This window comes from Cricetulus griseus, chromosome 3, assembly GCF_003668045.3.
Source record: "Cricetulus griseus strain 17A/GY chromosome 3, alternate assembly CriGri-PICRH-1.0, whole genome shotgun sequence".
Classification (NCBI taxonomy): Eukaryota; Metazoa; Chordata; class Mammalia; order Rodentia; family Cricetidae; genus Cricetulus; species Cricetulus griseus.
Genome location: NC_048596.1, coordinates 68873066 through 68900578, shown reverse-complemented (window position 1 = coordinate 68900578; position 27513 = coordinate 68873066). Strand labels below are relative to the sequence as shown.

Here is a 27513-nt window from a genome sequence, read left to right as displayed (position 1 = left end):
CCTGAATGAGGAGTCCATCTGGGATCAGGAAGGATCCAGTAAGCACAATGCAGTTGGCTTGTTTCTGGGTTTCTTTTTTTTCCCTCCAGATAGGGTTTACCAGACCTCAAAGCCACCACCATTCTTCTTCAACTTCTGCAACAGCTGAGACCACAGGCACACACCCCTGCACCAAGCAACGCCCCTCTCACTCAGCATGGGCAAATAATTTGTTTTTTCCTTAAAAATTGTTCTCGGTATGCATGCAAATTAAGAACTATTTTTCCTACTTTCTAAATCTTGCTAAGCCTCCCAAAGAGTTGAGTCATTTAGAAAAAGACTCAAGTGGGCCTTGGTTTCCCTGATCCCAAACTGGTTCCACAAGAAGCTACCACTTTCATGTTATTGGCTGGCTTGATCTCTCTCTCTCTCTCTCTCTCTCTCTCTCTCTCTCAAACACACACACCTCCTCAAACACAGGAGCACACACTGTGGCTCTGCTTCCAGCAGACCTGTCTGCTAGCAGGCTTAGGCCTTGAATGCATAGGCCCCTTGCATGTGCCAAGGGCCAATAGCTGAGCTCAGAGACTGTCCCCACTAGCTCACACTTGCAGGAAAGTGAATTCTCCCCCTCATGTCCACCTACACAGCCCTCAAAAGCTAAAGTGGTACATGGGTTTCAGTTGTCACTGCAGCAGAAGGGACTTCGTTTCTACCATATGGAGAAAGAAGGCCTTTGGCTGCCTGTTTCTGGTCCTCTTTCCTCCTCTCTTCTTATCCATGTTCCTTGTGTGGCATTTTCAAGCAACATAAATTCACAGGTGAAATCACCTTGTCCATCCACCTCCTTTTCAAGATGGTGGGAGGGTAAGAAATTGTCTAAAGGCATATGGTCAACTAGGTTCAGAGACTAGACTATAATCCTGACCTCATTCGCTTCCAGCACAAAGTTTTATCAACAATGCAGTGCTTCTAGGAGCTCCTCTGGCAGCTTCCTAAGGATGTAACATGACTGTTTCCTTTAACTTAGGATGGGGACACATCAAGAAAAAATTTGGAGTCGCCACCAAAAAAGGAGATGAGGGAGTTTCTTTCATTTGTTCACTGGAAACACACCAAAAGCTGTTTTCATAAACAGCTCCTAGGAAGTCAGTGGAGTAGGTTTAAGTCTTGTTGTAAATTCCACTGGGAGGGGCTTGCCAAGTGTGGGAAATGTCCAGATAGCTGGAACTGCATGGAAGATGGAAAGTGGAAGACATGGTTTGAAATACCCAGCCTCTTAAAGTGACAGGGCGGTACAGTTCAGTGACTAAAACATAGACTCCGTGGTCCAGCAACCCCAGCTATTGCCCCTCATTGGCTATGTGGTCCTGAGCCACAGTTCTGAAACAGCCCTGAGCGGGCTCAATACATCATAGCCACAGTTGATTTATTCTGAAGACTCAGTTGGAGAACTCAGCCAGTGTAGCATTGCTGGGCTAGCTCTACTTCTGCAACCAGTGTTTCCTGAAGCCACCAGAGGTGAGGGCAAGAGGATGTACAGGATCCAGGAGCTGTCCACCGTCGTGGTGCTGATCTCCCAGCACACCACACACATTTCCAAATTTTGAGGCTTAGTAATGCCCAGTGGCTGTAAGTAACTGAAAACCAGGACAGGGACAAGGACCTGAAGCTCCATTTCTGGAAATATAAGGCAAGTTCCACTGCCCCTCGCCAGTTCAGAGACAGGAAATGAACAGGCTTAGACATTTTTTAGGAGTCAGTGAAAGCTCAGAGAAGCCATTGTCTGTGATAGGTTCAGTGCCTCATGCCCCCAAACCCAGAAAGGCCAATGCCTTTACTTCAGGAGCCAGTTCAAGTAACAAATAAAGAGGCTTCTCTCCTACAGGCAGATGAGGTAAATTCTAAAGCAGGGTGCAATGGCCCCCTGTCTATGTGTGCATGTGAGTCCAGCAGAGAGAAACAACACCCCATCTTGGCCAGACAGATTCTAGTTAGATGGCAGTTCCTTCCCTCTCTTCATCTGCAGGACAATTGTGGTATAGGAACCAGAGCCCTGGTCAGGAAAAGGATCTTGTCTCTGATCTACCCAGGCTATTTGAGAATCCTTGGATAGGCTGATTAATGCCATTCCTCCCTCCCACACCAATCTACAAGCAGAGTGGTAAGCCCTGTCCCATAAACCATAAGTGGGAAATGAAGCAGTGTGCTCGGTAGAAGCCCTCTCTCAGACACTAAACTATCATACCCAATCCAAGAACATAGTTGGGAAGAGAGTAGATGAGAGCAGAGTGGGAATGGCTGTTATTAGGTATGACTAGGAGAGCCAGTGGGATCAAGTATGGCATCAGAACAGAGACAGAGCCGTCGCATACTTGGGCCTGTGTCTCCCCCACTTTCCCCACTAGCTCCAGTCTTTGCACATTGTGCCTAGACTCTCTGAACCTGTTACCTCATCTGCTGTAGCAGAAGCATCTCATATATGCTGCATAGATTAAATGAGATAAGGCAGGCAGAGTGTCTGGATCCTGGCAAGGCTCAGATACACATTGCCTTGCATTCCAAATTCCTTCAGACGGCAAAGCCTTGATTTCCTTTAGGAGACTACTAGACAAGCTACCAGACAGTGGGACTTCTTTTTCCTCTTTCTGAACGTATCATTTCACATAGCTGGTTTGTGTGGTCTGGGGCCATCATGTAGACTTAGGAGTGGTAAAGGTTCAGGGCCATTGAGCCAATTCTCTTCTTTGACAATGAGCAGATGAGCCATATGTGGTGATACATTCTTGCAACTTCAACATTAGGGAGGTGGAGGTAGAAGGATCAGAAGTTCAAGGTGATCCTTAGCTATAAAGCAAGTCTGAAGCCAGCCTGGGATACTTGAGATATTTTCTCAAAAAGTGTATATTTATGGTCAGTTGAGACTCTGTAGCCTGTTGAAATGACAGAATGTACAGTTGGTTCCATTTGCCCAGTGTGACGGCTGACCAGGGCATACATTTGGAAAGAGACCACCAGTCTAGCATGTTAGTTGTAATACAGAGAGCATTAGACAGTGAGCTAGTCCCTGGTCAGCATTCCAGGATCTAGTCTGCCCCTCTGAGTCATATGTCCTTCTATAAAGAATGAATGCCTTCTCTAGGGTCTCTGTGTCCTAATCTGGATGATGAGACCATCTGTGGCTGGCCTCCGGTATACTCCAGTGCTACTGTGATGACTTTAAATATCAGTTGAGTAAATGCTTTGAAAATGGAATACTGCTGCTTGGCCCAGTTGGGGAGGCTGGCAGGCTGACTGGATGCACCAGGCTGTGGAAGTCATCATCTCAACAGGCCTTGTGTTTGTCATGGGGCTGGTACACCCATCTGTGTCTCCTATCCTCCTGAAGGTCCAATTTCTGCTGCAGAGGCACAATTCTGCTGGGCCTCTAACCTCAGGTCCATAGGCATTTCCCAAGATAGTTCTCTCCCTATAGAATGTCCAGAATCTACTCCCTCTCTTTAACTTGTACAAATCCAGAATCTCCTGGTTCCTTACCCAAATGACCACCAACATATGTGTACTTTGTATCCATAGCACTTCTACTGGAATTTCCTTGGTACACTGGTGCCGGTCTGGTTCTTGTTATAACATTTTTATCACTCTCTAAAAGCAGCAGTGGAAGGGACCACCTCTGTCAGCAGTGTGTGTGTGTGTGTGTGTGTGTGTGTGTGTGTGTGTGTGTGTGTGTGTGTGTTATAGAGAGCAGTGCAGTAAGGAGAATGTTTATGCCTAATAGATGGGATCTCTAACTAATTCACTCAATTCTGTCAAATGATGTGACTGAAAGTGACCTTGAGCAAACCATTGCCTGTTCTTTCACTTCAGGATGGACACACTGGAGAGTTTCTACAAGGACTGACAAAGACACGTGCATTTCTCGGCTTCTATGGAGTCCTGTTGCTGAGCCTCCCAAGGGAGCACAGTCACAGCATTTTATGAGTCATATTAGCGCTGTCATCAACATTCCATCACTGCTGACTTCCCTATGGCTTGAAAGTGCATGCTCTAAAGAACCACAGTGTGGTTTCCTGGCAGGCATGCTCCAGACCTTGCAGGCTCTGGTTGAGTGGGCTGGATTCTTAGATTCTCTTCTGGAGGGTCAGCAGAAGCTGGTATGGAGTTCCACACAGGGCTGTGCTCTGTGACTACAACCTCATTATCAGTGTGTAAGGCTATGCTAGACCTGAACTCAGTGAAGACTGCCATGGATAAAGCCAGCAAGACAGGGGACCTGGTCGCTATGGAGATCAGCCCTCCAACAATCCCACTGGGAGCAGGAAATTTTGTTTAAATAAGCAGAAGAAGATGAGCTTCGGTTCCTCAGCAAACTGAGTTATAATATTCTGAATTTCTATTCTGGCATTTTAACCTTTCAGTGTTGCCCTTAGGAATTTAGAGAGCAAATTATCTTCAATGTGTGAGGGGGGTGAGTGGGTGGGAGGGGGCAAGTTGGGAGGGAAGGAGGGATAGAGAGAAAGACAAAGATGAGAGAATACTGATTTCTTACTGTTGGCCACAGTTATCTGGTTATCAGCATAATTTTGATGCTCAGATTTTGAGGTTCTTTTAAGTTATAGACCAAAGGCATCTCATTGAGAAGGTGACTGAGGAGCTCTGAAGCACACAGTAAAAGCCACCCATGTAGTCACTTCTGTCACTTAACTCTTCTGTATTTTGCTGTCCTCATCTCTAAGATACCAGCAGTACTTAACTCTTCATCTCTGTCATTTTTGCAAGAATTAAATCAAGTGTGATGTTTGGACAGGCTTTGACAACTCATGTGCTTTGAATATATTAGTTAATATTTCACATTTTGATATCTGTGCTCCCTACAAACATGGGTAGTCCTGTGAGGTCAGAGCATCAGGCCACTGCTGGAAGATGTGCCCAGGGCAGGATAAGGTATTAGCTATATATCCTGATCACTTCTGGTCATCATTTGTAGAGTTAGTAAACAAGGAAGAATCTCAGACTCTCTGACTTGGAAATCCTTGGAGGAGGCAACCCAGGGACCTGAATCTTTAACCAGCACGTAAGTCAATTCTATAGAACACTGTAATGTAAGGTCTAAGGGTCCATTGGTATGTCCCAAAATACATTGGTTTACTCCAGAAGGAACCCTGAACACCTGCCTCATCCCAGGGGTGATTTATCAAGTCAATCTGTGGAAACAGGAAGACACACAGGTGGACAGCCCACTGTGTTGTCACCAAGCAAGTAGGAGATAAAGACCCATGGCCAAACTGAATTATGTAGGCCACATCAAGAGACCAAGAGCTGAGAAGGTTGTGGGTATTCTGCTTGTTCTTCCATTCCCTGAGAAGCAAAGCCACCCCCACTCAGACAGTATCAACACAGCTTTGAAAAACAGATAAAGAAGTGGACTCGGGGAAGCTGGGTGCCTTGCCCTGGGTCCTATGAAGTCAGTGGGTGGTGTGCTGGTGAAAGCTTAACCATAGGCTCTGACGATGAGGGCCCCTGTGCTGTGGCATTTGCTTGTTTCTATGGTGTAAATGCCCCTAGCATGGTAGGTTTCAACAACTAGCACGCTGTCTCTGAAGGAAGCTGCAGAAGAGCTCCCAGGGCACCCTTGAGAGCTGGTAAGAAGTGATCCCAGAATTCTACTGCTTACAGTTGTCATTCACTGCTGTGACTGCTAGTGAGTATCTGTCAGGGGGCAGAGGAGAGAGGACATTGTTTTCCTCGCCTTCCCAGTGCTTTATATGAGCCCCCTCCATACTTGAAGCTATGCAAGGGGATATAATTAGTGTGATGGGAGAGACAAATATCTCCCTTAGGGAAACCATCTACACGTGGCTTCTTTTAGACTGAGGTCTGGCCATGTGCAGTCATGGCTGACCATATCGCCAGGTCCTGAGATACAGTGTAGGTAGTCACTGGAGGAGGGAGCACCTCACAGAAAGGAAAGAGGCTGAGGAAGCTCCAAAAGTTGTCACCTGTCTGTCCACCAGGTGAAACTGTAGTGTCTGGAGTGGTGACAGGAGAGCCACAGTCCCCACATGTTTACCCAAGGGGAGGCTGAGACCTTTTATGTCCCAAGTTCCCGTGACCTGGATCAAATCTTATCCTCCCATTTTCTGGACACTTCAGCCACATGCCTGATAAGCATAACTTATTGTCTCACCAGAAATAACTTGCTGTCTCACCAGATCCAGAACAGACAGCAGCTGGCACAGGACACCACAGGTGCCCAGTACCAGCCACACCGGGGCTGCTTGTAATGGCTATGGACAGATAGTGTTCTCTTGACTGAAGGCATGCCCAAGGGATGTCCCTGTGAGCCTCAAGTGTCCTTCCACCAGGTCTGAGGATGCAGCGGAATGACTAGAGTGATAGGATGAAGCCCTGGGGACTCACTGCCCAGTAGTACAGTAGTTGCCTGTGGACAGATGGACAGAGAGATCTCAGGAGATAGCTGGTCCTAGTGCAAGATAGAACTGTGAATTCCATCCCAGCCCAGCAGAAGTCTAACCAAGCTCCCCAGTTCGTCTTGGATAACAGCAGTAAGCCCAGACGCTGGGCAGCTATGGACAGGCAGGCTGGATCAAAGTCTGGTCAGCTAGGCTGGACCAAGTGGCACTGAGGCACGAGAGTGCCCCCAGGCATCATTCTCTTTCCTTGGATTCTTTTTGACTCAGCCTGTCTCCTGCTCATATAGGGGAGGATGAAGGGAGGTGGAGGAGGGGAGCCACAGGGAGCCAGTCACTCTGCAAGGGAGCCTGTAGGGCTCCTTCCTTCCAAGTGTGCATGTGAATGTTGGGAGGGAGGAGGGAAGAGAGAGAGAGAGAGAGAGAGAGAGAGAGAGAGAGAGAGAGAGAGAGAGATATCAGTGGGATTTCCTTCTCAGAAGCAGTCAGTTTCCTGAAAGAAGAGAGAAAAGAGAAAAGGAGGGAGGGTAAGCAAGAGGGAAGGAGAAAATTGGAGGTGGGAGAGACAGACGGGGGAGGGGGAGCAGAAAGTGAGAGCACACTGGAGACTGAGCACAGAGGCAGAGAGAGGGAGACAGAGAGGAAGCCACAGAGCAGGAGGGTGTGCGGTGCAGAGCCAGAGCTTAGAGGGACCCGGTGAGGGCGGGTGCAGGCAGAGGGAAAGCCAGTGACCACAGGCGCCTACAACCCAGGATTCCAGGGCACCACAGGAGTTCAGCGGCACATCGGGCGACTGGCCAAGAGGTGGTGCGGGGCTGGGGGTGGCTGTGCTCTCCCAGGTACTCGCCGGTGGTGAGGTGACCCAGAGTCTGTGTGGTTCTGCACCCAGGTGCTTGCTCGCACGGGAGGTGGAGCGGGGCGGCTCCGGGTGGCTGCGTCCCTAGGTGCTGGTCCAGGGGTTGTCGCGGGGCTCTGGGTTGCTGGACGCCCTCCAGGTAGCCATGGCGACAGGAGCCAGGGGTCGCTGGGCCGCCGTGTCGCCGAGGGGCTGAGCCGGCAGTGGGCTGCGCCATGGCGGCGCGGGGTTGCGGGCCCTGAGCGCCAGCTGCGGGCGCGCACCATGAACTCGTGGGACGCGGGCCTGGCGGGGCTGCTGGTGGGCACGATTGGAGTGTCGCTGCTGTCCAACGGGCTGGTGCTGCTCTGCCTCCTGCACAGCGCTGACATCCGCCGCCAGGCGCCGGCGCTCTTCACCCTCAACCTCACGTGTGGCAACCTGCTGTGCACTGTGGTCAACATGCCACTCACGCTGGCCGGCGTCGTAGCACAGCGACAACCGGCCGGGGACCGCCTGTGCCGCCTGGCCGCCTTCCTCGATACCTTCCTGGCTGCCAACTCAATGCTCAGCATGGCCGCGCTCAGCATCGACCGCTGGGTGGCCGTGGTCTTCCCGCTAAGCTACCGTGCCAAGATGCGCCTCCGCGATGCCGCGTTCATGGTGGCCTACACGTGGCTGCACGCTCTCACCTTCCCGGCCACCGCGCTCGCCCTGTCCTGGCTCGGCTTCCACCAGCTGTATGCCTCGTGTACGCTATGCAGCCGGCGGCCCGAGGAGCGCCTGCGCTTTGCTGTCTTCACTAGCGCCTTCCATGCGCTCAGCTTCCTGCTCTCCTTCATCGTACTCTGCTTCACGTACCTCAAGGTGCTCAAGGTGGCTCGCTTCCACTGCAAGCGCATCGACGTGATCACCATGCAGACGCTTGTGCTGTTGGTGGACATCCACCCCAGGTGAGAGGCCTGATCCAGTGCTCTGGGGACACTAGTGAGTTGGGAAGGTCCCAGCATCCAGGGTAGGGCTGTGGGAGAATCCCCTTTCCACCTCACTGCATTAAGCAAGGGTGGAATGACAGGTGCTGCTTAATTGGTACCCAGAGCTTCACTTTCTGAAGCTCCGGACTGAAATCCCAGCCAGAACTTCCTCCTTATTCTTATACCCACCTTAAACAGTGGGCTTTGTTCACTGCAAAGCTTGAAAAGGGTTTGGTTATGGCCCTGAGAGGGGACTCTAGAGGCTTAGAAAACCCTTAAGAACTCTTCAAACTTCGGGTTTTGCTCCTCCGGGTCCTTGCTATCCTGGGTGTGGTGCTACGCTGATCTCTCCCTGTATGTGTTCCAGAGTCCCCATCAAACAGGATCCATTGCACCTACTCCCTGTGGTGGGTCCTGAGGGCCTGGGCTTGCCTTGCCTCCTGAGAGCACTCTGTTCCTTGTCTTCTGGACTTGGAGCCTCAAGGTCCCTTCAAGAATTTGTACCTCAGGCTCCTGAAACTAAGCCTTTCCTGTCCACCCAACTCCATTCTCTTGACCCACTATTTTTCAGGAGAAGGTGGAAGGAGGCAAATGGAAGGGCAGGCTGGGAAACTCTGTGGTCCTTAATGTTCCTCTGGGAGAGAAGGAGAAACTGTCAATCAAGCTGTCCCGAGCTTACCTTATCTTTCCTCTCGAGACTAAGGACATCAAGAGGGAGGGTGCCTCTGTGGCCTCTGCCAGTTTATATACATTAAGAGCCGCCTCCCTCTTTGCTGCCTGGGACTCTAGATAAGAGCTTAGGAATCCACTTGGCACAGAAGATGCAATACACAGAGAGCACTGGTGATGGAAGGTTACCGTTCTGTGTGTGAACAGAGCCCCTAATTCAGGAAGCCTGGGGTAGGAAGATTATAGACCCCAATTTGTATCTGCCCTATAGAGCACAGCAAACTGATGAAAGGTGTTCATCTGAGCAAAGGCCCCTTGTGGGGCTCCCTGCCTTGAGCACTAAGAAGCTGCTGAATTTCACCATGCCTGCACATTAGAAGTGCTTGGTAGAGTGTGTCTACCATCCCGCTCTGAGCAACCATTCCAGATGACAGGCTGCTCTAGTCTTCTCTACATAAACTCTTCCCCACAGAAACTTACACAGAAAGTGCTTGCAGCAGCCCTCTCTGCTTGTGTCTGTGCAGCTCAAGAGTCAATTCAGCAGGAAGTCTGCAGCCATGCTTGCAAAAACATGCCTGTTCATTGCCCTTCACTTTAGAAAGGGCCATCCCCAGGGCTGGGGCTGGGGCAGCTTGTGAGGATGCATGAAAATGTTAACTCTTGCAGACTTGAACTAGTCCTAGAAAGCCCACTCAGCGAGCCTCCCAGTGGAAGGAAAGAGAAGTGGAGCCAGGAGAGGAGCCAATTCTTTTAGAGTGAGGTAAAGCCCAACTCCTGCTCTTAATCCCCCAGAGAGGAGGGTAGAGGCTACTTTGCATTCTATTTAGTGACAGGGGCTTCCCATGCTACTGTCTCTCTGACTTTAGGTCAGAACTGCAGAGAGCATGTAGGTGTCTCATAAGCAAAGACAAACATGGCTGGAATCCAGGCCTTTAACAGCTCTACAGAGAACCCTGACCTCTTCTAAGCCTCGGGCTGTTTGTTTGGAGGAGTCCCTGCTTCTAGACCCTGAAGGGAGTTCCATCAGGTCACAGAGCCATGGGCTCCTTGGTGAACACAAGCTGTCCTTTACAGAAGTCTCAAGCAGGAGTCGGGGTGGAGGGGGGTTCCACAGAACATGACAGCCAATCCACCTCCTTGACAGCTGATACGATGGCTGTCACTTTGGTGGTACTGTTGAGATGCTGTGGTCTTAGCTCTGAAGGCTGTGATGAAGTCCTACCCCATCTCAGGCTCTGATATCGTTTAGTGCCAAGAACCTATGCAATCTTAGGGTGTCAGTCCTAGAACAGTCTCTGGACAGCTAAGGAAGCAAGTCTGGAAGTTATCCCAGCTACCCCCACTTACCCTAGGATTTAGCTAAAAGAGACCTGCTTTGTATTGTCTGGAGCCCAGGAACCGTTGTTAGGAAGTGATGGGAAGTAGCTGATTTTCCAATAGGGCGAGTAGCAAGCTTTACCCCTTTGCTACAATCACTGCCTAAACAGCAGGAAGTTCCACTTTTCTAAATCTGAGATCCAGGGTGGCATCTCCTGTTTCTGTTGTTCCTTGGCTGTTTCCCAGTCACTACGTTTACGAAGCAGGTTTCACATTGCAGTGTCTGGTCCACACTCAGCTCCACCTGCCCATTGTCTGCTATTCAGTTCTCCAGCCAAAGCTCTAGGCAGGCTCTAGTTAGACTTGTTCTGCCTCTGCTGTCAGGTACAACCAAGAAGATCAGGCTCCATGACCCAGCTGCAGTGTCCTCTCTTTCCAGCCCAGCCCAGGCTCACCATGCCAGGTAGATACCTTCCTGGAGCTAAGCTGTTGGTGACAGAGTCTCTGCTACAAGCTGAAGAGGGACTTCTTCACAGTGTTACTGGGGTCTCTCTCTAATCCCTCAACATCCTGTGAATCAAGACTACAAAGGCTGGCTGAGGGCTGACTCTGCAGGATGTCAGAGGTTGGCCAAGGAGGCAGAATCTCACTGGGCCCTTGACTACAGAGGCAAAAGTTGATCCCAAAAGGGAGGCACTTGATGAACTCTAGAAAGTAGCTCACACCCAGGTCCACACCCAAGTCTGCCTTGAGACTTATGGATGGAGCAACCAGTCAGACAGAGGCTCACAAACTGTCTGTGTAGATGCTCAGAAGTTCTAATTTAGTTTACAGACAGTTACATGGAATATTTTCTAATCCCCCGATCTTAGCAGATATACTTCCTAAAAGTGGGGCTCAAATTTAGGATTTACAGGCTCCTAGGAGGCTAGCCTCATCTGGGCTAGAGAACACTAAGTGGTCCACTTACCTCACATCTCCACCCAGCACCACAGGTGCCTCTTTTGGGCCATGTGAACATTACAAGTCTTACAGTCATGTTCCATATGCATGTGATGCTCCTTGGGCCTTGAACTGATTACATCTACAGTATAGTCCACCTTTGAGTGGGAACCAGGGTCTGCATGTACTTTGGAATCAGAACCAAGGCCTTTGGACAAGGATTATGTGCTCTAGAAAATTAGGAGTTTACTCTAGTGTAGAAGGTGTGGGCTCCAGCTTTAATGTGCAGGGAGAGCCCAGAGCAGGGACCACATTTGCTAGAGAGGGGGACTGATAATGCCAACATCCTCACTGCAAACGTAGGGCTCTTTCTCACTATCAGCCATCTTGTTTCATGTCTTAAAAGCCAGAAAACTAATAGGGACAAGCCTGTGAGTGCACCAAGTGTGGCTGAGGAAGGACAATGGACATCTCAGATCATCAAGGACTCAGCCATCTGGGAGGCTTCTGAGACCACCTCCCTCACTGTCTGTTTAGATGCTTCCAGAGTTGCTGTTACTGGAGCCTGCTGAGTGCATCTCTTTGACTTCATATGTCAGAAAGCCAGGGAGCCCTCTGCTTTGGTCTCAAATATTGTGACACCTCCTACTCCAACTCCAGGCTAGCACACATGTTCACACCACAATCAGGGGTCCCTGAGTGAGTTTTGTACCTCATGTTCTCTGCACCACAGACTCTGCCCAGCAGTCCAAGGATTCTGGTTGCCACAATCAGATCAGGGGTGGCAGTGAGGGTAAGGGGAACACTCTAGAGTCAGGTCAGGAGATGTGAGGTGAGACTTGGTTCTGTCCCAAACTGCCAGTATTTTCTTGGGCATGTCCTAAACTACTAGTGTCCTCATCTGAGAATAATCACAATGCAGCTCACAGAAATACAAGATTTTCGGGATCTCAGTGCTGCAAAGCTGTGGTGAGGGAAATGACAGCAAGTGGTTTTGTGATCCTATCATTCCGAGAGCCCAGTGAGCTGTCTCACACCTAAGTGATGGGGGTGCTAAGCTGATGGTCAATCTGCTTCCCGAAGAATGGGGTCAGCTGACCTTACTCACCTCCTGCCACCACTGCACTGTTACCCAGGAAACAGCAGAGCCCAGGAAGGAAAGGTAGAGCTGGTTTTAGCCCTTTGCTTTACAATACTTCAGGGAAGGAGTGGCAGACCTCTACCTGGAAGCGCTGGGCTGGTAGCCGATGCCCATGTATTTGAAGTCCCACTTGTACCTGACTCTCAAGGCAGGCAGATCTTTCACTCCCGTAAGCCTCAGTTTCCCCATCTGTAAGCTTGGGTAGGCATATTCTGCAGAGTCTACTGTTCTGTCCCAGCAACAACATGCCTCTGGGGCTGAGTACCCTCTGCAGACAGTGTCTGTGTTCTACTGGCATATCACATTAGAGTCTGTGATGTCCCTGTAAGCCTCAAGTACTTGGGCCACAGAGCAAATTCAGGATTCAATGTTAGAGTGTATGATGCTAGTTCACATCATCATCCCTGGCACAGTCCCCAGCCCAGCTGCCTCTCTCCTTTGGACAGCATAGGGCAAAGGGGACTTTTATGGAAAAAGGAAAACCTGTGGCTTGGAGGTTCATGGAAGAGCTGGAACATAGTATACAGTTTGCCAGTGAGTGTATACTGAGCTGAGGATAGTTTGGTTAATGCTCACTAAGTGTTCACTGCATCAGGCACGGTTCTTGGTACTTTTCATATTTTAACTCAGTTACTCTCTATGTGACCCTACAAGTCAGGGTCTCCCAGTACCCTCATTTTTAGAGATGAGGAAGCTGATGTATAGAGAGGCTGTAGCACTTTCCTAAAGCCACCTCAAAATCAAGGGCCTGGATTTGAATCTGGAAGTCCAACCTTGGCTGTTCACAGTTAACCACTAGGCTATTAGCCATGAAACAAAGACCAAAGAAGACTCACAGATACAAAATGCCTTCTGTTTAACCTGAAGAGACAACACAGCAGATCTCTGAAGATCTTTGCAGCCTGGGGTGGGGCAGAGGCAGTCCTGTGACAGTCCTAGCCTTTCCTTCCTTCTGTCATTCAAGTGTCTGTCTCTCTGAAGACACCCCAAAGCCTTTATAGATATTAAGTACCCAATGCTTTGGAAGAGAAACGGTCTGCTATGGAGAGGGAAGGGACTACAGCCCCTTATCAAAATGCTGACTCCTTGGGGAGCATAAGGAAGCTCCCCATCTCTCAGTGCCCTTCTAGTTAGTGAGTCATGTCTATCTCCACAATGAACTTTTAGCTGTGGTGAAATCCTCTGAGAAGTGGGGGCTCATGTTCAGAGAGGCTTGGTGACTTCCCCGATGCCACACAGTTAGGAAAGCAGGGACCTCCTAAGAGAATTTACCTAAGAAAGCATTCACCCTAAAGCACCTGAGGGCTGACAACACTGTCACACGCTAAGAAGGATGGGAACACAGGTGCTCTTATCCCCTTGGGGAATCCTTTGTGTGAATTTTGAATGCTTATTTATTGGGTGTCAGAGTCTGTTATGGAAGAATGGTGTGATGGTTCAGGGCACTCAGTTGACACCCCAAATCTGCACCCCACTATTTTCCATGAAAATCTATGAACGGTGGAGTAGACAGACCTCTGTAGTGAAGAATAACACTGAGCCCCTGCTTCTGAGGTCATCACTGTTCTTCTTTGCCCTAGACTAAGACTGCCAGACTGAGGGGCTTTGAGTTTTAAACAAAGATAACTGAGTTGGCCACGTCCCTGTACCCAGATGTCTAACCACAGGCTGCCCAAGACACAGGAACCCCCGAGTTTTAATGACAAATATTACAGAAACTCAAATGTGGGGATTTGAGTTGAGCAGGAACTCAGTGACCTCGGGCCCACCACATGCCAGGCCATGGGACTTCCCCCTGTGATGACACAGGTAGCCTGTTTGTTTAGGAGGAGGGATGAACTTGGTTCCAGACTCTAGTCTGGATTTAGATCCTCCCATCATCTGCCAGCATGGCTTGTTAATGACAGAGAAGGACTCTCAGATATAGGATCCCCCTTGGAAACTAAGCCAGCTCCTGTAACCATTTAGGATGAAATACTTTCAGTACAAAACAGAGGCAGTGCCTGAGCTGGTGCTGACCACCCTAAAGTCACCACTTAAGAGCCATGTGAATGCTATATGACCCTGAACAAATGTCTTACATCTCCTGAGCCATGGGGACTGTAATGACATCGTCACTAGGCACATGGTGAGTATCAGTTAACAAATGCATGGGAAACTCCATCACAGAATCTAACATGACACATGGTGGAGGCCCAGGCCATTGTTAGTATGAATGTTCATAAAGTAATTAGTAGCGTTCGTTGTAAACAACACATTTTCAGACAGTGGAAAACCTTGATTCCAAGCCCCAATCTAGTTCTCAACTCTATAAATTTATATAAAGGCAGATGGTCAAGAGGGACCCAGCAAGGATTCCTGATCTGCCCACCCAAACCATTCCTCTTCGAGGAAATCTGTTGAGGAGAGACTTAAGGTTTAAAATGCGCCTCTCCTAGATGCCGTAGGAGACACTTGCTTTAACAATATACTTGGATCCAGTTCATGAACTTTCTCTCTACTGCTTGCTTTCGTGGATAAGGCCAGCCTGTCTTCAGGGGCGAGTCACTGAAGCCCAAGGCAGGTTCTGCCAAGTTGGCTTGTTGGAAAACACTACCTCCAGTAATCTCTGCTCAACAATGTCAATACTGGACACTACACAATAAAGCTTCTGGAGCCTGGAGCTGGGTTGTCTGCCTGTGCACAGCTGATTTCCTGTACCCCATGCCTGTGACACCCTGTATTCCCCTAGTGAAGAAAAATCAGTTCCTGGGAGGGCTTAGAGCCGAGTGAAGCAGGAACAGGGTGTGAATAGAGACATTGGTGGCTCTTGACTCCATCTTCTAAGCTACATCCTAAATGTCAAGAAGACTTGGCTGTCACTTAGCTTTTCCTGTCTTAGTCCCTGGGGGAATCATGTGTGGAACTGCACATACCCACAACTAAAACTGGTCTCCCCATGACAAAGGATGCAATTAAGATAATTTACCCCAGGTAAGCAGAGAGGTCCATCTCCCGGGTGATTCTGTATTCTGTCAGGTTGACAGTTAACACTGACCATCACCGTAGATGAGCCCCGGAGGCAGGGAAATAACCCCTGCAGGATCAAAGATGATAAAGGTAAGAATAAAAGACACCACACGGAGTATAGTCCCTCCAGGGCTGTTCAGGGGAATCAGTGAGTGACATAAGCAGCAATAATATGAGTTCTTGTCTATTTGTACTCATTGTGTTACTCATTTGCACACCAGATACATTTGCTGTATCTTTATATGTGATGGCTGGTTTTAAATGTCAACTTGCCACAACCTGGAATTACCTGGGAAGAGCATTTCAGTAGAGGAATTATTTAGGCCAGATAGACCTGTGGGCATATCTATGGGGGATTGCCTGGATTCATTGACATAAGGGTGGCACTGTTCCCCATGCAGAGGGTTCTGAACTTGGGGCAGGAGCAAGCTGAAGGCATAAGCAAGCAGGCAACATAGTTTTGTTTGTGTCCCTCTTCTCTGGTTTGTAGCTGTACTGTGACTAGCCTTCTGCCAAATAATAGACTGTATCATGAAAGTGTGAGCCAGATAGACCCTTTGCCTCTCCTGAGTTGCTTTTGGTCAGGGTGTTTTATGGAAGAAACAGAAAGGAAACCAGAACACTGTGCATAGTGCATTTAATTCTGCAGGCAATCCCATTTAACATTATGTTGCTTTATGTTGTCTATAAGAAAGCACATCAATAAAATGTGGTATACGATATTACACTACAAAATGGCCTTGGCAATGTCATGCAGCCTGCCCACGAGCACAAGACTGGGCCTCAGGTCTCTGGCTTCATAGCTACAAGCCTGAAATCCATTGTTTGTGTTCACGAGTAGCATCTCCCTGTGTCCTGGCCACACCACCCCATGAATTACCTTCTCCTCTCTGTCCCATGCAGTGTAAGGGAACGATGTCTGGAGGAGCAGAAGCGAAGGCGACAGCGTGCCACCAAAAAGATCAGCACCTTCATAGGGACCTTTCTCGTGTGCTTTGCCCCCTATGTGATTACCAGGTAAGCCACCTGTAGATGGGGACCAGGGCTTGGAGGGCCAGAGTGGGGCCCCTCATTGCCACATGTCTCTCCTGAGAGCATGGCAGGGTGTGAATGAATACTTGTATGCTTCTCTTCAACTTCTGACTCTCCCTTATCAATTACTAACATTTCAAAGATTGTTTTTGTTTTTAATTATGTGTCTGTGTATGTATGTGTTTGTGTCTGTGTGGGAGTGTATACCGGTGAGTGGAGGTGTCTGTAGAGACCAGAAGAGAGTTTTAGATTCCCGGGAGTTGGAGTTATAGGCAGTTGTGAGCTGCTGAGAACTTCCTAGGTAGTCATCTTCTTAAGTAGTCTGAACTTGTAGCCACCGAGCTATCTCTCTAGCCCCTTAATTAACATTTTTACTGCACATAGTTACCTGTGCCTTGTGACGATTCAATACAGGTATACACTGGGCACTAATCAAGTCAGGATATTTAACATGTCCTGTTCTTTTAACAACTTTAGTAATTTTGATTACCACATAACACCACGGGAACCTATGAGGCACTATGTAAGATTATACTACACATACACAAGGCGTGCTCATCAAATTGGGCTAATTTATTCTCCATCTCCTTGCCATGACTGTGTTTGGAGCCTCTGAACGCCTCTCTGTTTATTATTTATATCATACATAACAGGTTTTTGTGAAGTGCAGTCCTCCACTGGGCTGTAGAATGTGAAAGCACAAGTCTATTTTAATGCCCATTTTCCACTCTTTCTCCATCATCCCCTTCATCCTAGCTCCTAGGCATCACTGCTGCATATTATGATTGGCTTTTTAAGGTATGTTTTTATGAAAGAACAGGTGGCACCTATCTGAGTTATTTCATTGTGTCCTCTGGTTCCACCCAATTGTCCGAATGATATCCTGTTGTATATCTATTCCACATTTTCTTTATGTGTCTGTTGCAGCCCCCACATTGGTTTCTGCCTTAGCTGCTATGAATGTGCACCAGTAAATACAGCATGCAGGAATCTGTGGGATTCTCATTTTGTTTCTTTTGGTCATATACCCAGAAGTGGGCCAGATGTTCTATGGCGAATCTACTGGGTTTGGGGAAAACCTTCGCACTGCTCTCTATAGTCAGTCTTGAATTCTTATATGTTAAATTCAGTACCCCACAGTGAAAGACTCTTCACTTGATCTCCAGATAACCTCATTCTAACTCTTCACCCCACACTCATACTCCAGGAGGTACTGACCAGAAGAAACAGTGAGGAAATATGGAAGGAAAGATGGAAGCACAGTACAGGGTGCTGGGTAGTCAGCCCCTGAACGGTCTACTTCAGAGATACCTGCCACTTGCATAAAAGCAGGTATTTCTCTCCATGTCCTTCCAGGCAGGGCTGTAGTTCACTGGCAGCAGGAACCAGCATTCCTCAGACAAGCCTATCTGGCTGTGACAGTTCCCCATGCTAGTTTCAGCAAGAAAGAAAGCGGGGAGAGAGAGAGAGAGAGAGAGAGAAAGAGAGAGAGAGAGAAAGAGAGAGGAGAGAGAGAGAGGCAGGAAGGAAGGAAGGAAGGAAGGAAGGAAGGAAGGAAGGAAGGAAGGAAAGGATTGCCTCCCCTCCCACTTCTCCCTCCCAAGCTCCTTTGTAGACTGGTGGGGGCAGCATGGTATCCCACAGCTTTGTATCCTGAATAGTTCTGTGATCTGTGAAGTTAGGAGATCACAAAGGACGGCGGTTCTATTAAGACGTGGAGTGAGAGCTTTGATTGAGTCTGGAAAATGGTTTCCTCTGGGTATGAGTGTGTGTGTGTGTGTGTGTGTGTGTGAGAGAGAGAGAGAGAGAGAGACAGAGAGAGACAGAGAGAGAGAGACAGAGAGGAGACAGAGACAGAGAGAGACAGAGAGAGAGAGAGAGAACACAGCTAGTGCCACTCACTGTAGGAGTGCAGATGGGCATCCCCTTCTCTGTCACCCAGCCTCCTACTCCCCCTGAGGATGAGCCAACTGTGACTGCCCTTTCTGCCCTCCCCACTTGTCCTTACACAAAGCCTCCCTCTGCGCAAGCCTGGTTGCTTGTACTTTCAGACTTGACCTCCAGTTCTTTCTTCAGGCCAGGACCCACAGTACCCACAAGAACATACAGACAGGCAGAGAGGGAGCCTTGCTCACCCCTCTAGCCCCCTCTTCTCTTCCTCAGACAGCCCAAGCCTAAGTACAGTGCCAGCCACTGCCTTCCGAGGCATGTGTTTCCTTGTGGAGAGCCTGACTCAGTCCATCTTTCACTTTGAACATAGGACTTGGAGCTGTGTATGTGGGTCCCTGGATGCTCTGACCACAGAACAGGGTGGAGTTGTCCATTTTTCCTTCTGGATCTATGCTGTGTTGCATACAGATGACTTGGCAGAGAAGGGCTGCCCTAGGCATCATAAGATGTACCATGGGCTCCTTAATTCCAACCAACTGGGGAAGGAGCATCTCTATCCTTCCCCAGTGTCTCCAGTTTGATAACCAAGTCTCCAGATATTGCCAAGTGTTCCAGGACCAGAGTCACCCTGAATGAAAAAGTCTAGACCCATACCGCAGCCAGGAAGCCAAAGCTGGTTTAGCTCAGGACTCTGCATAGACCTAACACAGAGAGACAGAGGAGCCTTCTCAGCATTACCCTCCTGCTATGAAACTTTGGGCCATTTTCCTCACCTCTCTGGGCCTCCAGAAAACAAAGGATATGGAGTGCTGGAGTGTATGACGCAGATATGGCTGTATGGATTCTTGGGCCATTATCTTCTTTCCTTGACATCGAGACTGAAGGAGATGTAGCCAGCCAGGGAATGTGGGTGAGAAAGTTTGTGGAGACCCTTCCTCTTAGACCTCAGGGTGAAGGGAAGTCATGGACTGAGGAAGTGAACTTGAACCCTGTCACTTTTGGCAGCTAGGCTTTCCTTGGGCTTAATCTCACTTCCTAATGTATTCTCTCTCTCTCTCTCTCTCTCTCTCTCTCTCTCTCTCTCTCTCTCTGTCCTTCTCTCTCTTCTCTCTCTCTCTCTGTTTCCCTTTCTTCTTCTCCTTCCCTCTCCTCTCTCTCCCTTACCCTCTCCCCTCTCTCCCCCTCCCTCTTCCCTCTCCTTCTCTGTCTTGCCCACCCTCTCTCTCTCCCTCTCCCCTCTTCCCTCTCCCTCCCTCTTGCTCCCTCTCTTTCCCTGTCCCCCTTTTTATTATAGTCCATTTCCTTCTAATAATGCCCAGGCAATACTGTTTCAGTCAGATTGATAGCCAATTCAAATGGAGTTAATATAATTGGGTTTAAAAAAAAACATTCACAAAACTGTGCATCCTGCATGAGAATAAGCAGCATTTCCAGCGAAATAAGGGCCTCACTTCTTCCAGTATAGAACCCGGATCAGGGGACACCATACCACCCCATCACCTCCTCTTATAGAACCTGGGTCCGGGGATACCACCCTACCCCATCACCTCTTACCAGTGTCTTCTCTATCTCTATGGAGAGCTACCCCAAGCAAATCTTTCCTGACAGCACTCATGCTCACCTCCCATCACTTTGTCACACATATCTCTAGCACCTTCTCTATGCTGACTATGAAAGTTCCCCTGAAGACGAAGGATGAATTGAAGAGATGTCCAAGAGTCCCCTGGTAGGAACTCTGGCCCTAAAAATAAAGCCTGTAGTTAGGCAGACCCATTCCATCAGGCAGGTCCAGAATCCAGGGCTCTGAGGCAGAATGGAGATTCCTGACTAGGCTAATGGGCAAAGCTTGTGGAGTGAGTGTGGTTATATGGGTGTGAGGAAGAGTAATGATTGAAGCAGCAAGGCAGCATGAATAGGGTCTAGAGTGATGTTTTCTAGTATGACAGCCACCAGACATGGGTGGCTGTTGAGCACTTGAAATGTGACCTGTCCAAATTAAGGTGTTCCTACTTCAGGTTTATAACTTCCAAAACTTAGCATGATAAAAAAAATACAATCAATTCTTCTCATAGCAATTCTATGGTGGGATAATAAGCACAATAAAAATTAAATTCATGTGCTGTGTGCATACACGCATACGTGTGTGTGTGTGTGTGTGTGTGTGTGTGTGTGTGTGTGTGTGTGTAGGTTCATGCATGTGCATGTGGAAGCCAGGCTTTAGGTGTTGTTCAGACACCGTGTCTACCTCTTCTTTTTCTGTGAGAGCTCTTAATGGAGTCCTGACATGCAGCTCCTTTGGGGTCAGTTAGACTGTTCCTGGAGTGACCAGGCAGGGTCTTCAGGGCCACTGCACATTCCTGCCCACAGGCTCTTGGGAAATATTTTCAGAATTAATGTTCGCATGCCTTCAAGTGATTGTAAGCCTATAGTCTGTGCAGCAATCTATACTTACAAATAATTACAGTTGCTGTAAATCATCAGGATCAGGTTTGGAGGCATTTGCGGATCTGATGGCCCCATTATTATAGCTTTCTAGAGTAATGGAATGATGGCAAGGGCAGAGGGGTTAATGTGCAGGTGGCTCCCGACTGTTAAGGTTCTATTAATAAATGACTCCTCCACTCTAATGTCTTATGAAAGCTTAAAGCATTCGCTTAGAGCTTCCAGGCCTTCGAATATGCAGACATATGCAGATCGAGTCTCCAGAAGCCTTGAGGATAATTGGACTATTTTCCCAAGCAATGTTCTGTGACTTACATTGCACTTTAATACACATACACTGTGTGTCTGTGTGTGTGTGTGTGTGAATGTTTGTGTGTGTGTCTGTGTTTTTCTCTGTGTGTCTGTGTATGTGTGAATGTTTGTGTGTCTGTGTGTGTGAGCGTTTGTGTGTGTGTGTCTGTGTGTGTCTCTGTGTGTCTGTGCAGAGTGTTACAAGGAGAGACAGAAAGACAGGGAGAGAAACAGAGAAAGAGCAAAGGCCAGAGGAGTGGTGATGGGCAAAGAGAGGGGCTCTAATGTGCTGCTTTACCTTCAGTATTTGAAATCCAGGGTGTCGGTGCACTGTAAAACTAGAAACAGTGAGGTAGCCTGGAGCCAGGAAGCATGAGGTCTCTGGTACCCAAAGCCCAGGGTTCAAATCCTGTCTCCCCCACATCTGGACCATATGACTAACACAAAAATTACCTTGGTCTCATCTTTTGTGTTGGGGGGAATGATACAAAGATGGGGAGCTGGAGGTGCTGTCTGAGAAGCAATGAGGTGCTGAGCCCTAGGCTACTGAGAGCTGGTGTTCAGCAGCACTCCACCTCTCACCCTGAGCCTCCCTCCCATTATGAACAGGTCTGGACATTAGTTCCTCCAGGACAAGTGTACCTCCCCCTCCTCCAGAGACCAGGGTGGCTCAGGCCGTGAGTAGTGTGAGGATCCTCTATGGGTAAGGGCAAGGGTGAGAAGCTCCCTGTCTTGGCAGCTCTTTTCTGTGGCAGTCACTTCAGAGTGCTGCCAGCAAGCATCAGAAGGGCTTCACACCAAAGAGAGCCACAGTTCAGAGTAGTCCAACATACACAGAGGCATGGGCAGGCAGGCACACAGGATTCGGTGGGGGGTATAATCTATGGATATCACATGTGTCCACCGTCTCATTCAGGTGTAGCTCTGAACCTTGAAGCATTTTATACTCCTAAAAACATACATGCACATACGCAAAATACACACACATACATACATATACATATATTTACACAAAACACACAGTACATATACATCCAGACACACCTGACCCACACATGACCCACGCGTATATACGTGTACATAACTCATACACCCATATGGCAAACATGCACACACATGTACAAATATATACACAATGTATATATACACATAACACAAAGTACACACATGTACACACATGTACACACATAACCCCCACACACATACACAAGATACACATGCATACACTTAAACAACACAAATGCACACATGAGTAACACACACATACCTCATGTGCACATACACATACATTCAGGTGACACAATTACTTATAGGCACATAGCACACATGTGCACATACAAATAAATATACTCACAATACTGACATGTACACAACTCATGACACATGCATGCCCAGCACAGAAACACATACATTCTACATGCACAGTCATTCACACAGGTACATACACAGATGCAGGTTAGGTCACTGCTCAGGTTTCTACAAAGGTCTCAAATGCCTTCCTCAGAATGGCCCAGAGTGTCTGGAGAGGCAGACCCCACCCACAGCATCTTGCTCTACCCTAGCCTGCTGACTGGTGTGGGCTCTCTGAGGTGATAAGATTAGGAACAGGGGGTATGAAGGATTGACCTGCATTCATTATGAGTATACAAACATAAGTGTCACTAAGGCTGGAGCCTCAGGGCAAGCAGAGGTCTTTTCTAGTTCACACCCTAGGAAGCACATGAAAACCTTTTGTGCTTAGTGAAAGGTAAGGGCAGGAATGGTACTTGTGGGACAAGCCTGTTTGCTGGGGTTGGGAAGGGCCATGCTGCTCCAGAGGTGTCAAAGCCACAGAAGTCCCAGTGTCTCCTTGTCTTATATGGGGTCTGGGAACAGGGTGGAGATTGGGTTCCATTTCAATGTCGTTACAGTCATGGACCCCAGAACACCCAAGCAACCTAACAGCACCTCCATATTCCTGTGGGGTTCTTTCAGGGTGTTTTGGAATATTGCGGCTGCTAGAACTGAGTACCATACAAAGGGGCTTAAACAGCAGGAAGATATCCTCATGCCTCCTTGGCCAGAATTATGTGGAGTCAAATCTGCTTTGTGTTCACTTGAAGCTCACCTTTGTCTGGGGCCTGACAAAGGCCAGACAGACTTTAAAGAAGGATTTGTCACAGGTTTCATAGTGAGGGACAAGAGACAAAAGTCTAACATAGCCAATCATGACTTCATAGAAAGGGCCACTTGGAGATTAAAGTGTCTGAAATGCTCATCTTGTCAGCCTGCAATGTTGAGATGCAGGTCCCAGCATGGCCTCTAGCCAGGCTTAGAGGGTGGACTTGCTCTTCACGGCGGGAGACCCTGGATTGCTATGCAACCTATTTGGACCTCAATGGTCTCATCCATAAGATGAGAATGAACTTCTTTCTGCAGGTCTCTGTGAGATGAGAACATGCACACAGTGAGGGCTTAGTCCAGTAGAAATTATCTGAAGGGCTTCAGACCTCAGATGAAGTTTTGGGGAAGCAAATGCTATAACTTTACCCTATATAGCCCCCAAGTACTAATTTTGATCTTTCTGGATGGTTTGATAATTGATCATTTTAAAAAATTCTTTTGGGTCTGGAAGAATCATGCAAACAGCAATGTGTTTGTCACACCAGTGTAAGTCCTGAGTTCAGAACCCCAGAACCCATGTCAAAAGCTGGGTGGAGCAGCAGATGTGTGTAATCTCAGCAAGGACAAAATGGGTGGTAGAGTCAGGCAGATCCCTGCAAAGTTGCAGACAACTTATCCTAGCTGACTTGGTGAGGTTCCAGCCCAGTGAGATACCCTGCTGTCCCAAATAAAATATGGAAAGTCTCTGAGGCAGGAACACACCAGGTCATTCTCTAATTTCCATGAATTCACTCACACATACATGTGTGTACCTACATATACACATGAATACACACACACACACACACACACACACACACACACACACACACACACACACATCTATATTTTTGGGAAAGCCACAATGCTAGGATCAATCTTAACAATATATAGAATATGGGGCATTTGGGAAACATGATTTGGCATCACTTGGTGTGCTGGATAGTTTTATGTCAACTTGATACAAGCGAAAGTCATCTGAGAGAAGGAAGCCTCAATTAAGACGATGCTGCCATAAGACCAGGATGTAGGCAAGCCTGTAGGGTATTTTATTAGTAGTCATTGATGTGATATCTTGTTTGTACTCTAACAAAGAAAGCTTGCCTGAAGATCAGAGGGCAGAGCTAGCCACTAGTTAACCATAGAGATTTGGATGTCTATACAGACAGACAGGAAGTGTTATGGCTGGGCTGAGAGAGGAATATAAGGCAGGAGAAGACAGGAGCTCTACCTCTTTTTTTGGCTGAGAGGTTGGTGAGGTAAGAGGTGGCAGTGGCTTGCTCCTTTGTCTCATGATCTTTCAGCATTTATCATGACATCTGACTCTGGGTTTTTATTATTAAGACCAATTAGGACTCGCGCTACAGGAGAGGGCCCAGCGCAATTGTGGATGGTGCCATCTCTGGGCTGGGTTCTACAAAAAAGTAGATAGAACAACACATGAGGGGCAAGCCAGTAAGCAGTACTCCTCTATGGTCTCTGCATCAGCTCCTGCCTGCAGGTTCCTGCCCTGTTTGAGTTTCTATCCTGACTTCCTTTGATGATGAACAGTCATATGGAGGTGTAAGCCAAATAAACTCTTTCCTTCTCAATTTACTTTTCAGTAATGGTGTTTTATTGCAGCAATAGAAACCTTAGCTAAGACACAGGGCAACAGTGAGCCAGCTTTTGGATATTTCATTAAGTGTGAAATGTAAATTTGGAGCTTTGTCTCTTTTAATTCATCACTTCTAAAACAGATTTTTTAAAAAGTGAGTATTTCTCTGATGCTCACAGCTTCAGTTCCTCAGTTCCTCATTCAATCTGCCAATGAAATGAGGAGAAAGGCAGCCCTGGTTCTCCACAGGATTAAAGGATAAGGGCAAAGAGTGATGCTGAAATGATGAGGCAAAGACAGTGGTCTCATTATGAACTCTTTGGAGAGCCACTCAGGAAGAGGTGTTTCAGTGGGGAATGGCAAATAGCACCCGTCCTTTCCTTCCACCTACTCTAGGGTCCATCATACAACCTCAGCCTAAAGAATACATAGGAAAACTAAATTGGCAGCATAGTTACGCTCTATCCCTCTTGTCTCTGAGCCCTCTCCCAGGCAACCCACCGTGCTGAGAACAACCCCTGCCTACTCTCCTGGAGATGTCCCAGGTGGTGGCCAGCTGCCAGAGCCTAGCTTGATACAAGTACTAGGCTTGCACCCCTCTCCTTTCCAAATCTCAACTTCCTCACTTGACAATAAGTGGAGGAGAGGTGATTTAGGTTCTCTAATCTCTCCAAACTTTGTGGGTCTTTTGAACCTTATGCTAACACTAAAAACTATCTCAAGGTTGACCAGTGTGGCTGGGAATACTTGGAAGAAAGTAATCAAGATTAGAGGTAGGAGTGGGGATCCAGGAATTCTTAACTGCCCTTGAAGCCTGAAGTTTGCACCACTCAGTGAGTTCCATGGTTACCAGGAGAACTCTAAGAACTGAACTCTTGAACATGCAGGATGGATATATCTTCCCTTGCTCTCCTCGGTAGATGAAGGTCAGTTTCAGGTCTCCTGACTGCTGCTATTGTCAGAGGCCACCAGGACCCCAGTCCTAGGAAGAGCTCTTCTTCACTGGCAGATGCTCTACTGGAGCTTTGCAGAATGTTTGCCAAGTTTTTTCTCAGCCCTCCCTCCCTCCTACATAGCCTCCTCAGGAAGGGGGAACTAAATTTGAGGCAGAGCCAAACCAGACTCTCATGGATTAAAGAAGATCATAGAAGCAAGCCCATCTGACTTCCTTACTCTACAGACAAGACATGCAGGCCTACAGAGAGCAAAGACTTATCTGGGGTCAGAAGCAGAGGTGGAGCTGGCTTTAAATCCTGCCTTTATAGTTGCTTGTCCTCATGAGCTTGGGGATATGAGGTTGTCAGTCTTCCAGCTTCACTACAGTAACCTCTGTGCACAGTTGACAGAGTGCTTACAATAAGTGCCTAATCAATGCCCACTGCCATCATTTTTATTGGTGGGCATTGTTATTGCTGACATGGTTACCTGACATGGTTACATGCCCCTAACGCATGCCCACAGCACCCTCAGTAACACATTCTCATCCTTCCACAGGCTGGTGGAACTCTTCTCCACAGCACCCATTGGCTCCCACTGGGGTGTGCTGTCCAAGTGTTTGGCCTACAGCAAGGCTGCATCTGACCCCTTCGTATACTCCTTGCTTCGACACCAATACCGTAGGAGCTGCAAGGAGCTTCTGAACAGGATCTTCAACAGACGCTCCATCCGCTCCCGCTCTGTGGGCCTCACAGGTGACTCACACAGCCATAACATTCTGCCAGTGTCAGAATGAAGGACCGTTCTCCTGCTGGGGAGTTCAAAGTGAGGTGGACAGAGCAAAGGGCAGTGGTCTGGGACTCCTGGGCGGACATTAACTGCCACCATTGCCTGGTGATTGCAGTGATGTTGATATCTGAACAAGTTATAGGGTCTGCTTCTTGGCCCTTCCAGGGTAGATATGACTGCCCCATCACCAAAGGATGGCTGTGGGCCATGTCCTGGTCTTTCTTTCTGGGCGTGTGTTTTGAGCTTGAGCGCTTAGACTCACCAAAGGATGGTAAGTCACTGTCAAGGACACAGAGTGCTGGTGGCAGGTGTAGGGCATAGCACCCACTTATTTGCCAACCACTGGTCATGGGGCCCCATGCTCCAAGGGACATTTCAGTGATGCTGAATGTGAAGGCTGGCTGTGGCCATCTGGTACCAGATCTAATATGGCATCTCTTTCCCCATTGGTAATGGTGGCTGCTCCAACCCAAATATTATCTAGCTGGTGCCAACTACATTATGCTCAGCTGACACCCTTGGGCTCTGCACTCAGTGGGAAAGTGTTTAACAACCAATTTGCTGCCTACCAGCTGTCTGAGGAATGATAAATTGGATTCAACTTTTGTCCCTCTTCCATCAAACAAACTAATGTTTGCGTGTACTGACAATCTTAGCATGAAAGTGGTCTCAATAGACAGGTAATAGATAATGTTAGATTCTCTGAAATCTGAGAAGGAAGTCACCTTCTTCTGATTTGCATGCCATAGCTATGAGAGTCCAATAAAGCAGGAAGAAGGTATCTGGTCTATCCTACCTCTCCAGCTGGGATCTGAGTTGGTAGGAAGTACTCCCTCTTGTCTTAGACATCTTACCCATCACAGTCTGTGAGGTGGATGCATGGGAGCTAACCTGAACAGGGGATGCAGTCTTAGTTTTCAGATGCTGGGTACCATTATCCTGGTGGCTCATTCTGCAATTCTGTCCTGAGAAAGCAGGGGCTATCCAAGGTCACCACAAAAGTGCTTGTGGCACTGATGAGAGAGTGCAATTAGTATAGGATGTTGTTCCTATAATATACATGCCAGTCCATTGGGAGCCATTGTCTTAGTCTCATT

At 48.1% G+C, this 27513-nt stretch overlaps 1 protein-coding gene across 1 annotated transcript; it reads left to right on the top strand.

Moving 5' to 3' along the window:
• The first annotated feature begins 7530 nt into the window (after positions 1-7530).
• On the top strand, positions 7531-26423 carry LOC100754297 (G-protein coupled receptor 26). The gene is made up of 3 exons (XM_027409230.2): positions 7531-8198; positions 16201-16314; positions 26186-26423. Exons 1-3 carry the CDS (start codon positions 7531-7533, stop codon positions 26421-26423), a joined length of 1020 nt encoding a protein of 339 aa, XP_027265031.1.
• Positions 26424-27513: the final 1090 nt, after the last annotated feature.

What these genes read in the sequence shown, in the direction of transcription:
- LOC100754297 (XM_027409230.2), top strand. Translation starts at nt 7,531, where the DNA reads ATGAACTCGTGGGACGCGGGCCTGGCGGGGCTGCTGGTGGGCACGATT. An exon ending in TTGGTGGACATCCACCCCAG is followed by an intron (nt 8,199 to 16,200) that starts GTGAGAGGCCTG and finishes TGTCCCATGCAG; the next exon opens with TGTAAGGGAACGATGTCTGG. An exon ending in GCCCCCTATGTGATTACCAG is followed by an intron (nt 16,315 to 26,185) that starts GTAAGCCACCTG and finishes ATCCTTCCACAG; the next exon opens with GCTGGTGGAACTCTTCTCCA.